This window comes from Nicotiana tabacum, chromosome 4 (assembly GCF_000715075.1).
Source record: "Nicotiana tabacum cultivar K326 chromosome 4, ASM71507v2, whole genome shotgun sequence".
In the NCBI taxonomy this organism is placed as follows: Eukaryota; Viridiplantae; Streptophyta; class Magnoliopsida; order Solanales; family Solanaceae; genus Nicotiana; species Nicotiana tabacum.
This window is the reverse complement of record NC_134083.1, coordinates 101,050,558-101,069,135: the sequence shown is the minus strand read 5'-3', so window position 1 is coordinate 101,069,135 and position 18,578 is coordinate 101,050,558. Positions and strand designations below refer to the sequence as shown.

At 33.1% G+C, this 18,578-nt stretch overlaps 1 protein-coding gene across 1 annotated transcript; it reads left to right on the top strand.

The window, feature by feature from the left end:
* Window positions 1-15,603: 15,603 nt before the first annotated feature.
* LOC107817877 (mannan endo-1,4-beta-mannosidase 5-like) lies at window positions 15,604-18,034 on the top strand. Its single transcript, XM_016643765.2, has 5 exons — window positions 15,604-15,990; window positions 16,211-16,408; window positions 16,568-16,690; window positions 16,776-16,978; window positions 17,455-18,034. Exons 1-5 carry the CDS (start codon window positions 15,652-15,654, stop codon window positions 17,840-17,842), a joined length of 1,251 nt encoding a protein of 416 aa, XP_016499251.2. The 5' UTR covers window positions 15,604-15,651; the 3' UTR covers window positions 17,843-18,034.
* Window positions 18,035-18,578: the final 544 nt, after the last annotated feature.

Sequence of the window (18,578 nt, the reverse complement as noted above, 5' to 3'; positions counted from 1 at the left end):
TAGCATGGCCTCTGATGCGCTCGATCCTCCTATTAATCTCCACTACTTGAGTAAAAGAAATCTCAGCCTTGGTATCTTTGGTCATCCTATGAACCTCCGCATGTTCTCCCTCTCGATAGGGATCATGATAGCTACATGACATGACAAATCAACAAAATCTAGTCTCATACTAAGTACGGTCATGCTACCCTGCTGAAGGCGCTCGATGACTACATAACTCCTCTTTCTGAGTGAAGAGAATTATTTCTTCAAGGACAATTGCGAAAATTGAGTCCATGTGTCTGATCCCGTTGGCCTACCCTGCTCATAAACCTACCATCACTAAAGTGAGGGAAAATCAACTCCATGACTCCATTATACCCATGTTTGTGCAAAATATCATGGCAAAGGTCCAAGAAGTCCTGGGCATCCTCTGAAGGTGCACCACTAAAGTGAGGGGAAAATAACTTGGTGAACTTGTCCAATCTCTTCAGCTCATCAGCTGACATCGCAGGTCTATCCCCGGGCTGTGTAGCAACAATAAGTCGAACCCCCCATCCCAATGGGTAGAACACCTAGGGTCTGGTAACCATGACTCATCTGCTCCGGAGTATGAGTAGTGAAGTCTGAAATCCTCCCTCGGTGTAAGAAATAGATGGTGCCACAGGAAACACACCGTCCTGAGCCATACTATCCATGAGGTCAACCATGTGGACTAAGGCATCCTGAAGCAATAGGGTAGCAATGAACCCCTCTAGTACCCGAGACGGTCCTACGGGCTCAACCTAATCTAGAATCTCGTCATCCTACTCTATATGAGGCTCGGCAATAGGTGTTGTGGCGCGTGCTCTAGGCTGAGCTATGCCTTTACCTCGGCCTCTGCCCTTGCCCTAGCCCCTACCCCTAGTAGTGGATGCAACCTGGGGCTCTGGCTCCTGATCCACTACGGATGACGCACGTGTCCTCACCATCTGTGAGAGAATGCGAAAAGAAAGATTCAAACTTCATGATATAACAAAGTCACTCGATAGATAAAAGAAAGAATGTGAGATTTTCCTAAAGCCTTATAGCCTCTAGAAGATAAGTACAAACGTTTTCGTACCGCTCCTCAAGACTCTACTAAGCTTGATAATAGAGATGGCAGTGGGGCGGGACGGGGCGGTTGCGGGGCGGGTTCAACCTTAACCCGCAAAAATTTCAACCCGCCTCGCACCGCCCCGCATAACAAAATTTTCGGTATTCCCCCCCCCCCCCCTCCACGACCCGCATAAACCCGCCCCCCCCCTCCACGACCCGCATAAACCCGCCCCGCATAGCAAAAGTTTTCTTCTTTTTTTTTTCAATTTTAATGAGTAATTTTTGCCCTATTATTATATTAGTAGTGGTGGCATTTTACCTTGGCAAGAGTAAGAAATCAACGTATTAATATGTAATTTTTTTCTATATATGGTAAGCTTTTAAAAATTTATTGTACTGTTTTCCTCGATTAGCATTTGAATATTCTTCTATATGTCTAAAGCTTCCTGTTCTTATATACAAACATAAAATTATGAAAAAGAGAAAACAATAGTTTGATCTATGGGACAAATTTAGTTAAAAATTATCAAAGATCGATGCAATCCACCACGAGATCTATACTATCTAAGAATTTTTGGTGATTTGCAGAGTTTTTTTATACAAAAAATAAGATTTTAGTGTATTTTGTTCGGAATAGCTGAACAAAAACAAGATTTTGTATTCATGAAAGTCTATTAATCATCATTCAGATTTTTAAGTCTTTCTTGTCAAATTAACATTTTTAATATTAAAAAATAGTCAATTATATATGACTGATAGTCAATGGAAGAACCATAATTTTGTGAGGAAAGCAGCAAATTCACGATGGTATTGTCAAAAATACCTCACACGCAACCGCCCCGCAACCGCATAAGTCTAAACCCATCCCGCCGCGCCCCATTGCCATTCCTACTTGATAATGACTCGTGAGACCTATGCAACCTAGGGCTCTGATACCAACTTGTCATGACTCAAAATCCCAATCAATCGGGTCGTGATGGAGCCTAACACCGCTTGCTAGGCAAGCCAACATACAATAAAAAGTACGAAAGAACTACAATTAATGACTAACAGCAAAATAGTATAAAAGCAACTCAAAGTATATATGATAAGTCTAAAATCAATGCTAAGAGTCAACCATCCCAAGACATGGAGTCACAAGTATGTGAGCTTCTGGAGTTTACTAAATACATTGTCTTGAAGAAAAATACGTCATTGTATGGAAAATAGAAACAGTACAACGAAAATAGAAGATGACTCTAAGGCTTGTGAACGGAATTCAGCTTTACCTCAAATCACCTGACTGGTATCCGCTAAGAACCTCTCGGGACTCCGTTGGTACCAATATACGAATCTGCACAAGAAGTGTAGAAGTATAGTATACAACCGACCTAATGTACTCCGTAAGTGTCAAGCCTAACCCCGATGAGATAATGACGAGGTAAAGACAAGACACCTATAAATAAACCTGTGCAATTCTAATATCAAAAAGTACGAGATGACAAGTAAAGTACTAAGTATAAGGCAGGATTATAACAAGTGAGAATGACAATAAGTACATAAGTAAAGGATATAAAAACAAGAAAGTAAAGGAAAGTATTACTGAGTAAATCACAACTCATGCTTTTACAACAACTCTGAACAACCTTTTAAGAATAAATAACGAAGTCACAACGCCAAGTCCACAATCCGAATATCAAAGTAATGATAAATGAAATCAACAAACGGCGCAGCATCACCCTTCGTGCTTTTACTCTCATCCTTATGTTATAATATAAAAACAAGCACGGAAACACTCCTCATGCGCATCCTCACTTTCACTCAAGCACAGAAATACCCTTCGTGCAATAATATCAATATATGAATAAGGTATGGAAACACCCTTCTTGCACAATCACTCTTCCTCACAAGCACGGCAACACACTTCATGCATTTCACTCTTTCTGACTAGCATGGCAACACCTTTCGTGCATTTCACTCTTCCTCACCAAGGCATCACATACAACACAATCCCAAGCAAGGTGGGAAGCATATTCAACATCAATGATAGTATTTGAACACAACTCGTCATATGAGAATTTACCAATAATTTAGCACCAACAACCAATCAAAAATTCGACGATCTCAACGCCCAATATCTCAACATAGGAAATAACATGAATACGAAAAATTAAAGAATTATACAATCTATCTAATGCATGGAAGACATAATACACAAAGTAACATAGCACCCATAAGGCTAATTCTACTCGCTTGCTTATCCCATGACCGACGCATATACATTCGTCACCTTACATAAACGTCGCTCCAACACATAGATCACATAGCAAATATACTCGATTATATCTTATTTTTTAAAATCAAGATTAACCAAGACACTTACCTCTTTTCGAAACAAGATCAACAATCTCATACGACTTTTCCTTTAGAACAAGCCTTCAAACCACCTGTATCTAATCAATTATTGTGTAAACAAGTTAAAACAAGCTTTAGAAACTACCTTCGAATAAAAAGGATTCAATCTTTATCATAATTGAAAAGGTCAACAAAAAGTCAACTCGCGCCCACGTGATCAAAATCCCAAATTAAGACCAAATCTTGATTATTCATTCACCCTCGAGCCCGATTATGTGATTTATTTCGAAATCTGACCTCAATTTGAGGCCTAAATCTCAATTTTTAAAAATTTCTAAATTCTACCCAAAACCATCAATTACTCTAGGAATCTCAGATTTGATAGTGAAGTTCATAAATTAAAAAAAAAAAAAAGTAATGAAAACTGAACAAAAACAAGAAGATTACTAACCTATGAAGCGGGAAAAAAAATTATTCTCCAAAAATTGGCTCTATAGAGTCTAGGTTTCAAAAACGGTATAAAATGAGTTACGTACCGAAATCCCCAACCTTTACCCAGCTACAGATATCGCAAATTGCGAACTCTTATTCGCAAATGCGAACAGCTGGTCGCATTTGCAAACCAGCCTCTGAGCCTCCGATATCGCAAAAGCGATGCCTTCATTGCAAATGCGAACCTGGAAAATCCACAAATGCGAATAAAGCTTCGCACCCTAACTCCCTCGGAGTCGAAATGTGACAAAACCATAGCAAAAGTGATGACCACCACCATCGCAAAATCGAATATAGCTTCGCAAAAGCAAAATTGTCCCAGCCCCCTCCAGTACCGTAAATGCGAGCTTGACCGCGCGAAAAGGTCCTCATATCGGTGAGGCATGAATACATACTTTTATTATGTATAAATGTCACACGTGGCACTATTATGTTGACTTAATTGAGATATTGTGATTGTTGAAGATCATATTTTAATAACAATACATAGGTCGTCATAGTCCGGTATTCAAGGTTGAGTTGATTTAGGTTAACTAATTAAAGTTTATGGACTTATTTAGCACCCTTTCTTTTTTGTTACACAATTGAGTTTAATCTTTTTTTCTTTTCTTTACACTGTAGTAGCAGACACTATACGCATCTCTCTCACTCCACTCCTCCTCTATCTTCTCATTTCTTCTTTCTCCTCTCTTCATGACATAGCAGATCTCTTCCTATTTCTTACCTCATTCTTTTTTATTTTCTTTTACACGAAGAACAAGAGAAAAATAGTAGATCGTGGTTAGAACATAGATTTTGTAATATTTGGGCGGTGAAAATCATATTCGAAGGTAACTCATTATTGTTGAACAAACTTGAAGAAGTGCGTTTAAATTTCTAATACTTCCTCCGTTTCAATTTATGTGAACATATTTCCTTTTTAGTCCGTGCCAAAAAGAATGACCTCTTTCCTTATTTGGAAACAATTTACCTTTATGTAATGATTTATAATCACACAAAATATATGTGTCTCATTTTACACCACAAGTTCAAAAGTCTTCTCTCTTTTCTTAAACTTCATGCCCAGTCAAATGGGTTCACATAAATTGAAACGGAGGGAGTATAATGTTTGTGAGAAATTTGGAATATATGTTGTTTAGACTTGTTGGAAATAGTCTAAGGAAGTTGTCCCAAAATTTAAAGTCTTTGGTGGAGATTTATTCAAGAGGCTAGAAGTGCTTTTTTCCCCAAAAATACTTTTTTCCTAACTTGAGGTGTTTGGCCAAATTTTTTTTTGGGGAAAAAAGGTTTTTGGGAACAAACAGAATCACTTTCTGAGAAGCAGAAAAAAGTAATTTCTTCCCAAAAGCAGAAGCAGAAGTAGTTTTGACTTTTCTTCTTATCAAGAATACCCTTAACAAAATATAGTATATACCAAAATAATCGTTAAACCTAATACTTATGATATTAATGTATACATATTTCTTATTATTTTTAGGATAGCTTTCTAATATATAGTGACTTTAGGGGTGAATGTTTTTATATTTGTTGAATGATTTTTAATATATTTAACTTATATTAAAAGAATTAAGTACTTTTAAATTTTATTTTCATATTTTACTTAAATAAAATGAAAAGATTTAATTATTGCATGTAATAACAAATTTTTGAGATTATTTATTTACTTATAATATTAACTATTAAGTAAATATATTAATTTGATACTTAAAAACACTTTCTGAAAAGCTTGGTCAAACACAAATTATTGCTCCAAAGTGTTTTTCAGAGTGATTAGCCAAACACAAACTGTTTCTGTCCAAAAGTACTTTTTTCAAAATCACTTTTGAAAAAAGCACTTCTCAAAAAAAGTTGATTTCTCCAGCTTGGTCAAATAGGTTATTAGACTTATCGTCCGATGGCAACTTCCTTGCAGGTTTTCAAGAACCATTGGTCTCACTTCCAGGATCAGAGTTTGAACAACCACTGCACCCTAATATTCAGGTTAATATATATATATATATATATATATATATATATATATATATATATATATATACACACTCAGGGAAGCTCGGACCAACATGTGAACTATACAGTACAGGTATAAATTGAAAAATATAATTACGTGAGTGCAATGTATCGCGTTGGGCTATACTCATGAAAAGTTCCCTTTGCTAGCGCCCAAAAGCCTATATCAATAGACTCCCAATTTGGGGCAATTTTCGGCCCCTAAAGTGGAGGAATTAAAAGTGAGAGTTTTATAGCTTTACCCATAAAAATCAAACTAATTACCCTTATTTATTTATTTACTTTTATACTCATCAAATTAATTATCATTCCTATCCATTTTTGTGGGTAATTGACTCTTTTTCTCCTTTTTTTTCTTCTTTTTCGTTATTTTTTGCTCTTTCTCCCTTTCTGTTATGTTTTTTCAATCATATTACTTTTTATTTTTATTTTTTTACCATAATTTGATTCCATACTCAATTTTAGCTCCTTTATTTTTATTTTGTTTCTTTCCTTTTGTTCATTTTTCTCTATTTCTAGTTCCTTTTCTAATTTCATTTAACTTTTTTTCCCTACATAATCTAATCACATTCACTTTTTAGTTCCCTTTCTTTATTCTTCTTTATTTTATACGTTAATAAAAGATAACTAATATAGTAAATATTCATTCATTATTTTTTAATATAACTGATATAATATACCTTATGTCTTTTATCTCATTTGTTTCTCTAAATCAATTATTAGAACAACTTATACATTGTACATATTTTTTCTTCTCTTTTTTCATTGCACTTTTTTCTTTTTTCTCCTTTTCTAATATTATTTTTATTATTTTTAAATTAGTTTTTTTGTATTTCCTATTTTTTCTCATAATCTAATTCTACACATCTTTTTGGCTCCTTTATTTTTGTTTTTTTCTCTCTCATTGTTTTTATTATATCAATAAAAATAAATAACCGATAGTACATCTTTTTATTTAATTTAATTTTTCTTATACTAATTATCAGAAAATAACTTACTTTAGCATATAGTATACGAAAAATAGTATACTAGTAGCAGTTGAAGTATATTGTTGTAGTATAATCATATACTGACAGGGAATCATAGAGGTATGGTTTATTCCTTCCAAAAATATACTAAGTTTTCTATGATACCTATATGGTCTATACCATATACTGACAGGATATAATGTGGCATTCCTTCCAAAATAACACTCAGTCTTGATGATACCAACCTGATATATAGCATATGCTAATAGGGTCTCAAAGAGGACTAGTCAATTCCTTCAACAAAAAAATACTCGCCAGTACTCTATAATACCCACATGGTATATATTATATACTGACAAGATAGAGTTCTGGTTAATTCCTTCAAAAAAGAGCCGGTCCTCTATGATACCAAACTGATATACAAGTATAATATTTTGGTATACAATACAAATTCTTCTACTTCGCTGCCTCAACTTAATTTAAACCCAAATTTCACAGCTCTAGTGCAAAATCTCCACCAAATTAGCTTAAAATTTAGCCACAACCTCCATTCAACATTTTAAACTAAGTATTTTTTGTTTAAGAAAAGATTTATAAAAAGGAATGAAAACTCTATTGAAACAATGACAAAGGTTCCAATGAAAATGATATCAACCTGGTATATATCATATACTAACAGGGTATCATAGAGGACTAATTCATTCCTTTAACAGAAAAAAAAAATACTCGGCAGTCCTCTAGGATACCCACATGGTATATATTATATACTGACAAGATAGAGTTCTGGTTAATTCCTTCAAAAAAGAGCTCAGTCCTCTATGATTACAAACTCATATACAAGTATACAATTTTGGTATACAATATAAAATGGAGGGAAGCGGGCATAGACGTGAGGCTTGGATCGATTGTCATTTTCAAGAGAGGCAGTTTCAAGTACCTTGGGTTAGTTATGCAGGGGGATGGGGAGATCGATGAGGACATCACACACCGTATAGGGGTTGAGTGGATGAAATAGAGGTTAGCATCTGGAATCCTGTGTGACAAGAAAGTGACACCACTACTCAAAGGTAAGTTTTATAGAGCGGTGGTTAGACCGGCCATGTTGTATGGGATTGAGTGTTGGCCAGTTAAGAACTCACATATCCAGAAGATGAAAGTAGCAGAAATGAGGATGTTAAGGTGGATGCGCGGGCACACTAAGATGGATAAGATTAGGAATGAAGATATTCGTGAGAAGGTGGGCGTGGCTCCCATTGATAACAAGATACGGGAAACGAGACTCAGATGGTTCGGGCACGTACAGAGGAGAAACTTGGATGCCTCGGTAAGGAGGTGCGAGCAGTTGGCGTTGGTGGGTACGAGGAGAGGTAGAGGGCGGCCGAAGAAGTATTGGGGAGAGGTGATCAGGCGGGATATGACGAGGCTTCAGATCTCCGAGGACATGACATTCGATAGGAAGCGGTGGAGGTCGAGCATTAATGTTGTAGGTTAGGAGGTAGTTGAGCATATTTAGTCTACCAGTGTGAGGCTAGGCTGATAGGATTTACTCTTAGAATGCTTAGTGGTCAATGTTGTGTTTACACTACTCTTTCGTTTTCATAGTGTCGGGCCTTATTTACTGGTTATTATTTCTGCTTTCCATCTAGTTACTGGTTCTTGTGTTGATGTTATTATTTTTATGATTTTTTGTTGATAGTACTGATATATATATATTATCTCTTTTCGTTCTCTTGAGCCGAGGGTCTATCGAAAACAGTCTCTCTACCCCTCGGGGTAGAGATAATATTTGCGTACACACTACTCTCCCCAAACTCCACTTGTGGGATTTTACTGGGTCGTTGTTATTGTTGTTATTGTTATTGGTTATATCTCCGACCAGACTCTAGACTCCGGAAATCCGTCTCTTTCTCATTTTACCACCAACAAGAGCTTTCTTGTCTGTGGGAGATAACAACAAGCTGCGGTGAAGATGATTATGACAAATCTCTACATTAGTGTTGACTCCAACATCTGAATTTATCATACACAGAGGATGAAGATGCATATCATGTACTCACGCCAATACGTGTTCTTTTCAGACACTACCATGAAGTACACTGTTTTTTGAACCACTAGATAAATGTCTCGAAGCTAAAATGCTACCCTTCTTTTCACCAAATCTCTCCAAGCAATTATAACCTAGGACCAGCTTCTAGCTTTATACAGTGGGATTCTTTCAATAGAGATGCCGTGCTGCAAAAGCTATTACCCAGCTAGACAGAAATTATGTGCCTTTAAATCCAATATTAAGATTTTATAAACGTCAGACAAGGAAAATCTTTTGGTCTAATACAACCCATCCCTAGTAGATTTTGTTTCCTCGCAGCTTTCAAAGTAAATCTTACAAGTAACTATTTAAATATTTAAGCTTTTTGGTCTCATACAAATCATCCCTAGTTTCGGGGTCAATCTGACATCTAACTACTTGAGTTAATAAATCTAAACATTTTGTCTAATGTAAACCATCTTGTATAGCATTTGAATCAATCTAACTATTGTTTCTTTCCTTTTGTTCATTTTTCTCTATTTCTGGTTCCTTTTCTAATTTCATTTAACTCTTTTTTTCCCTACATAATCTAATCACATTCACTTTTTAGTTTTCTTTCTTTATTCTTCTTTATTTTATACAGTAATAAAAGATAACTAATATAGTAAATATTCATTCACTATTTTTTAATATAACTGGTATAATATACCTTATGTCTTTTATCTCATTGTTTTCTCTAAATCAATTATTAGAATAACTTATACATTGTACATATTTTTTCTTCTCTTTTTTCATTGCACTTTTTTCCTTTTTCTCCTTTTCTGATATTATTTTTAAATTAGTTTTTCTGTATTTCCTATTTTTCCTCATAATCTAATTCTACACATCTTTTTTGCTCCTCTATTTTTGTTCTTTTCTCTCTCATTGTTTTTATTATATCAATAAAAAAAATAACCAATATAGTACATCTTTTTATTTAATTTAATTTTTCTTATACTAATTATGAGAAAATAATTTACTTTTGCATATAGTATACGAAAAATAGTATATTAGTAGCAGTTGAAGTATATTGTTATAGCATACTATGATATTCACATGGTATATAATCATATTATGACAGGGCATCATAGAGGTATGGTTTATTCCTTCCAAAAATATACTAAGTTTTCTATGATACCTATATGGTCTATACCATATACTGACAGGATATAATGTGGCATTCCTTCCAAAATAACACTCAGTCTTGATGATACCAACCTGGTATATAGCATATGCTAATAGGGTCTCATAGAGGACTAGTTCATTCCTTCAACAAAAACATACTCGCCAGTACTCTATAATACCCACATGGTATATATTATATACTGACAAGATAGAGTTCTGGTTAATTCCTTCAAAAAAGAGCCCAGTCCTCTATGATACCAAACTGATATACAAGTATAATATTTTGGTATACAATACAAATTCTTCTACTTCGCTACCTCAACTTAATTTAAACCCAAATTTCACAGCTCTAGTACAAAATCTCCACCAAATTAGTTTAAAATTTAGCCACAACCTCCATTCAACATTTCAAACTAAGTATTTTTGTTTTAGAAATGTGTTTTTTAAAAAAAGGAATGAAAACTCTATTGAAACAATGAAAAGGGTTCCAATGAAAAAGATACCAATCTGGTATATATCATATACTAACAGGGTATCATAGAGGACTAGTTCATTCTTTTAACAGAAAAAACAAATACTCGACAGTCCTCTATGATACCCACATGGTATATATTATATACTGACAAGATAGAGTTCTGGTTAATTCCTTCAAAAAAGAGCCCAGTCCTCTATGATACCAAAATAATATACAAGTATACCATTTTGGTGTACAATATAAATTCTTCTACTTCGCTTCCTCAACTTAATTTCAACCCACTTTTCACAGCTATAGTATAAAATCTCCACCAAATTAGCTTAAACTTTAGCCACAACCTCCATTAAATATATCAAACTAAGTATTTTTGTTTAAGAAAAGATTTAAAAAAAAAAAAAGGAATGAAAACTCTATTGAAACAATGAAAAAGGTTCCAATGAAAAAGATACCAACCTGGTATATATCATATACTAACAGGGTATAATAGAGGACTAGTTCATTCTTTTAACAGAAAAAAATACTCGATAATCCTCTATGATACCCACATGGTATATATTATATACTCACAAGATAGAGTTCTGGTTAATTCCTTTAAAAAAGAGCCCAGTCCTCTATGATGCCAAAATGATATACAAGTATACCATCTTGGTGTACAATATAAATTCTTCTACTTCGCTTCCTCAACTTAATTTCAATCCACTTTTCACAGCTATAGTATAAAATCTCCACCAAATTAGCTTAAACTTTAGCCACAACCTCCATTCAATATATCAAACTAAGTATTTTTGTTTAAGAAAAAAAAATTAAAAAGGCGTGAAAACTCTATTAAAACATTGAAAAAGGTTCCAATGAAAACAATACCAACCTGGTATACATCATATACTAACAGGGTATCATAGAAGACTAGTTCAATCCTTTAATAGAAACAAAAAATACTCGCCAGTCCTCTATGATACCCACATGGTATATATTATATACTGACACGATAGAGTTCAGGTTAATTCCTTCAAAAAAAGATCTCAGTCCTCTATGATACCAAAACTGATATACAAGTATACCATTTTGGTATACAATACAAATTCTTCTACTTCGCTACCTCAACTTAATTTCAACCCAAATTTCATATCTCTAGTGTAAAATCTCCACCAAATTAGCTTAAAATTTAGCTGTAACTGAGTATTTTTATTTAAGAAAAAATTTAAAAAAGGCGTGAAAACTCTATTGAAACATTGAAAAGGGTTCCAATGAAAACGATATCAACCTGGTATATATCATATACTAACAAGGTATCATAGAAGACTAGTTCAATCCTTTAATAGGAAAAAAAATACTCGTCAGCCCTCTATGATGCCCACATGGTATATATTATATACTGACAAGATAGAGTTCTGGTTAATTCCTTCAGAAAAGAGCCCAGTCCTCTATGATACCAAACTAATATACAAGTATACCATTTTGGTATACAATACAAATTCTTCTACTTCGCTACCTCAACTTAATTTCAACCAAATTTTACAGCTCTAGTGCAAAATATCCACCAAATTAGCTTAAAATTTAGCCACAACCTTCATTTAACATTTCAAACTGAGTATTTTTGTTTAAGACAAAATTAAAAAAAAGGCGTGAAAACTCTATTGAAACATTGAAAAAGGTTTCAATGAAAAATATATCAACATGGTATATAGCATATACTAATAGGGTATCATTGAAGATTAGTTTATTCCTTTAACAGAAAAAAAATACTCGTCAGTCCTCTATGATACCCACATGGTATATATCATTATAGGTATGGTTCATTCTTTCAAAAAAGAGCCCAATCCTTTATGATGCCAAACCGGTATACATGTATACTATTTTGGTATATAGTATAGATTCATCTTCTTCGCTAGTTCAACTCAATTTCAACCCCCAAATTTCACAACTCTGCAAAAAATCCACCAAATTGGCTCAACTTTAGACACAACCTCCATTCAACATTTAAAAGTAAATATTTTTGTTTAATAAAATTTTGAAAAAGGCATGAATAATTTTAGGGTAGATAAATAGTTTAGGTTTTATAGATATTTTGTGTAGATTCCTCACTAAAATTCTCTTAATTTTGGAAAAAAAAAGAAAGAGACCCAAGTGTTTGCCAATAACATGTCTTCTTAATGCTTTTATTTATGCACATTTCCGTCATGCACTCTCAAATACTATCAGCTTGGGCTTTTTTCACTTTTAGCCCGTGTCAGAAACTATTTACATTCGGTAGTCGAAAAAGTGTATAAAATTTTTATAATTTTTCTATATGTTAATACAGAATGTGTATATATATACAAAAAATATATTTTTTCGGCTATTATTTTGAAAGCGACTATACAATGTGATTTATGAAATTAACACCAAACTTTAAAGTGATCATATTACCAAAAACAATTTAGGAGTAACCAACACTTCCTGAATAAAAGGAAAAGAAGTGACTAGCTTGCCCTCTATTTATTTGTAATGAGAATTGAACTATTTTGAAAACGTAAAAAGTAAAGCATAAAAATAGTAAATCATTTGAACTTTTATAGATGGTATCATATATAGTACAATGAAATATGATTGTATGTAACTTAACCGTGTATTATATTACAGAAAAAGTATTATTCACACAAATTAAATTTTTTTTTCTTATTGCTAATTATTGAACTTATAGATATTTGAAGGAGAACAAAATGAAAAAAGGAATACTCTATTGAGGGGAAATACTTTCAGTTTTTCTGATTGGCCAACCATTGAAATCAAGAACGCAAAAGATCATGCAAAATCGGAAGGGAACTTATAGTCTGTTTGGCCAAGCTTCAAAATTTATTTGTTTTGAAAAGATTTTTTTGTTAAAAGTATTTTTTTTTAAAATACTTTTAGAAAATAATAATTTATGTTAGGCTAATTAATTTAAAAATTAATTTTCTTAAAGCAACAAAACAGTTAGAATAGTCGTAAGGGTCTTATTACCTCTTTATTATCAAATTTGCTAATTCCTCGTACTTACGACTCCTATGGTTTTCATGCATGAATATGTGATGAATGGAAAATTCATATATATTTCTCCTTTAAGCATTTCCCAAGGCATTGGTAGTTGGAGCTATGTTCATACCCTATTCATGAAGCTTCTTATTGTCGTTGGAAATATGCATGTTTTAAGGAGAAAAAGAAAAACAATTCCTTCTTTTCAGCTTATAAAATCCTTATAAAATCAACTTTTCGGATACTCAAAGTTATTAATGGGATATATGGTGTTTCACCATGATAATTATTCTAAGCCAAGATGAATGTGGCCTAGGTCATAAGGTCATGTGTATAGCACAGGAAAATATAATTTTGCTTTCATCGTGCAGCTAAGATGAAAAATTAGTATTATTTAATGTAAACAATTTAACTATTTTCAAAAAGCAAAAGGGCACATGTATACTTATATGTAATTTTATTTTTTTATTTTATTCTTAACAATATACTTTTTGTAACCACATAAATATCATGAGATGTTTTAAAACATAAGTTTTATATGTCGTTTTTTCTTTCTTTAATTTCGTGCTAGATTAACAACCACCACATAAATTAAAATAGAGGAGTAAAAAAAACCAAATATATTTTTAGAAAAGGCTAACTACCCAGTTATTAAGGGTGTGTATGAAGAAAAATAATTTTTAGAAAATATCATCCATTATTTTTATGTTTGTTGGCTTAAATATTTTCCTCATATTTTTCTCCAGTTGGAGGAAAATAATTTCCCTACCAAAAGAACGAAAAATATTTTTCAAAACCCCTTCTCAACCTTCCTCACCCTATTTTCCACCCCAACCCTCCACCCCTCCCCCTAATATCGTTGCCGCCACTTCGGCCCCTAGAGGCCTAGGCCCTAACCTAACACCCTCCCCCGCCCTTATCCATTTCGTGTTTGTCTAAATTATATATTTTTCAAAAATATTTTCTGCTACCTAATCAAACACCGAAAAATAAGTAAGAAAACTACTTATTTTTCAATAAAAGATTTTCTAGAGAAAGTATTTTTCTTCAATACCAAACACACCCTAACTCTTCACTCTCTTTTGTTGTCATGAAGAGTCCAATTTTGACCATATCTGAATTAACTGAAAGTTTTCCTCATAGACCTACTTTTATGACTTGCTACTAGCAATAGAATCTTGGAAGTTCAAATTCCAAAGAAACTTATGTTTATTAAAAGTTAATGTCAGCAAATGTAGCTAAACCACATGGAATGCAAGCATCAGCCATTTTCATAACTTTTACTCTTTTAGCAGCCATATTTCCCTGCTTCCTTTTTTTTCCTAAACATTCATGCAGATTCCGTGGAGTTTCAGTTAGAAGTAGAACTCCTTATTTTTGTTTTCCAACTAACTTAATTTCTTTCAACTTCCTTAGCTCATTCGCTTCCCCTTCCTTCTCCTAATTTCACATGCATTTTCTCTTTAAAACATTCCAAACTGTGGGCCTGAAAACACAAAGTTTTACTCTCTGTTTATGTCAACCTATTTGATTAAATATATAGAGTTTAAGATAGAAAAAAAGATTTTTAGATTATCTAGTCCAATGTAAGCTATGATATTTCTATGACTATAGAATCATAATATTATATTAGGGATAAAATGAGAAGTTTAAAGTTAAATTATTTTTAAATATCATACATATATATCACTTTTATTAAAACAGACAAAAAAGGATATAAGTTTTTTGTGAGATTTCAAGTTGCTATAAACTTATAATATCTAAAACAATCCACATGGATAAGCATATGAGGACGTCAACCACATTTTAGCACCTTTTTCTTTTTCTTGTTCCAATTATTTCATTCTTGTTTAATTTCCTTCAACTGAAGATTCAGCTTTTACCTTTGCCTTGTGTCTACTTTGATTAAACTTTTAAAATAAAGTTTTCATATTTTCCAAATTTAGCAAAACGTCTTACCAACTTCACCCCGAAAATCTTGCTAATATTCTTGCAAGTTATATGTATTTGTCTTCTATTTTTGGTAAGTTCCCTCGACCCCGTGAAACTATAAATAGCCCTAATAACATCTCTATAGCAACTCACCTCTTTCTTTTCTATCATACAAACTATCAACACATTGTTATTTCAAAATATAAATGGCTTATTTTACTAGGATGACAAGCTCTTTCTTTGCCTTATTGTTCTTCCTAGTTCTTGCTTGTGAAGCTAGAGTTCCAGGAAAAACTAGTAGAGGATTTGTTAGAACAAATGGTGCACATTTTGTACTAAATAGATCACCTTTTCTATTCAATGGTTTTAACTCCTATTGGCTTATGCACGTAGCATCTGATCCTAGTGAAAGGTACAAAGTCTCTGAGGTATTTCAAGAAGCATCTGCTGCTCGCCTTTCTGTTTGTCGAACTTGGGCTTTCAGTGATGGAGGAGATACAGCATTACAAATATCACCTGGTGTTTATGATGAACGTGTTTTTCAGGTAATTATATTTAGGATTTAACTTATATAAATTAACAAAGGAAAAAATTACACCATAAATAAATTATTTTAACATGTAGTAGAACCACTCTTATTTTCCAAATTAAAATCCCACTTGTCATGGACTATATATTAATATCGACAATATTCTCTTCTAAGTGAGCTTTAAGATTTTTACTAAATATTTTAATAGGATAAGTTTCTCCTTTTATGAAATTCAGGGATTGGATTTTGTGATCTCGGAAGCCAGGAAATATGGGATTCGCTTAATATTGAGCTTCGTCAACAATTATAATGATTTTGGAGGGAGAGCTCAATATGCTCAATGGGCACGAAATGCAGGAGTACTCCAGATTAACAGTGAAGACGATTTCTACACTCATCCAGTGCTCAAAGATTATTACAAGAATCATATTAGGGTATGACAATATATACTACTGCTAGTATATATTTAAGAAATTACAAATTTAATTTCTTTCATACCACTGGTAGAATTTTTTAAAATTATTTTTGGCTGTTTATATTTCAATCTGGAGCTAAGTAACTAATAATACTGTGATTATATTTATGTTGCGCAGAAAGTTGTAACAAGGTTGAATACTATCACTGGAATGGCTTATAGGGATGATTCAACAATAATGGCATGGGAACTTATGAATGAGCCTCGTTGTAAAGCTGATTATTCTGGGAAAATAGTAAATGTGAGCAAAAATATAGGGGAAAAATAGTTTGTTATTTCCAAATGTGACGTCTTTTGGCCTTCTAATATTGTGCGATTTTTTACAGGCATGGGTTCAAGAAATGGCAACTTTTGTGAAATCAATAGACAGGAAGCATTTGTTGGAGATAGGAATGGAGGGATTTTATGGTGATTCAATGCCTGAAAAGAAGCAATTTAATCCTGGTTACCAAGTTGGAACAGACTTCATTAGTAGTCATCTCATCAAAGAGATTGATTTTGCCACTATTCATGCATATACTGACCAATGGTAATTAAGCAATTCTTCTAGACCTCCAATTTTGACAAAGGAATATTTGTTCTTTAGATTTTACTCACTATGTTTCGACGGGTTAAAAAACACTTTTAGCTAGAATATGTGGTCCTAAACAAGTTATGACATTTATGTGACTCTAAATCATGATATTAAGGGTGAAATATAAAATTTAAAGTTAAAATTGTTTTATAAATATAGAAATCTGATTTTTTATATAAAAAAGACTATAAAAGAAAGAGTGATGGAACAAATGGAGTAACTTTTATACACTGATAGACGACAGTGTGAAAGATTCCATATAACGTCAAAGTTACTTAAAAGATAACTTAATGTAACTTTTCACAGAAATTAGAATTAGTAACCTAGAAAATACCTAGAATACACTAGTTGAACAAAAAAATTATAATATCAATGTGTACGTACGTATAATTTAAATTCTTTGAATTATGATACAAGATTTTTGATCGCAGGTTGTCGGGACAAAATGATGATGCTCAAATGGCATTCATGCAAAGGTGGATAACAAGTCATTGGCAAGATTCAAGCACAATACTAAAGAAGCCATTAGTCCTAGCTGAATTTGGAAAGTCAAGCAAAGATCGAGGATTCAATCTAAATGCAAGAGACACATTCATGAGTAGCGTATACAGAAACATCTATAATTATGCAAAATCAGGTGGAACTATGGGAGGGAGTTTAGTATGGCAACTAGTGGCACAAGGGATGGAGAATATTGATGATGGATACTCAATTATCTTAGCACAAAATCCATCAACTGCTGGAATTATCTCTGGCCAATCACATGCCATGACAACATTAGCTCATTTGGTTATTCAGTCCGACAAGTCTAAAACATAGCCATCATCCATTTTGGTAGAAAAGCATTTCCATAGTTGCTTCTTATATTAGATCAAATTATTCTTTAATTTTGATAATGCAAGAAAAAGAAGAATTATATAAGCTTATCATGCCCAATTTATTTTTAGTCACAATTGGAGAGTGTAATGCACATTATCAGAAAAGAGTTGATTAATTTCTTGAATGTATTAATTTTGTGCACATCGTCTGGAAGCAATGAAAAGTAGTGAAGTCATAATCTTATAGTTTGATAATATTGTTATCGGTGATTAATTCAAGTTATTTGACCATGTGGCTCAATGAATACTTCTGCTCTACGAGCGAAAAAGGCAAAAATATTCTTTCAAAACCATGCTGTTATTTTCTTTTCAGGGGGGAGTGTGAGTGGATCGGAGGTGGTTTAGGAAAGTAACAGAAAATAAAAACAAGCAACATGGAACAGTTAGCCACTCAGCAAATCTTGGTAGCAAGAATTTCTTCAATTTGTTTTAACTGATCATGCAACAAATCAGACTCATCTTCTAAGGCATCAGGCAGAAGTGACAATACCAGCGGATAGCAGTTATATGTTGTCATGAAAATGTATTTTGAATTCCGGCTAAAAATGCATAAGCGGTTTTCCTCGTACATATCTGATGCATGCATATAACTGCTGAGTTTCGTCCTCTATCTTATCCACTGAATGAATGTTTTTTCCAAAATGCACTGAGCAAAACTATATGCTTACTCGCTATAT

What these genes read in the sequence shown, in the direction of transcription:
- LOC107817877 (XM_016643765.2), top strand. Translation starts at nt 15,652, where the DNA reads ATGGCTTATTTTACTAGGATGACAAGCTCTTTCTTTGCCTTATTGTTC. An exon ending in ATTACAAGAATCATATTAGG is followed by an intron (nt 16,409 to 16,567) that starts GTATGACAATAT and finishes TATGTTGCGCAG; the next exon opens with AAAGTTGTAACAAGGTTGAA. An exon ending in ATTCTGGGAAAATAGTAAAT is followed by an intron (nt 16,691 to 16,775) that starts GTGAGCAAAAAT and finishes GATTTTTTACAG; the next exon opens with GCATGGGTTCAAGAAATGGC.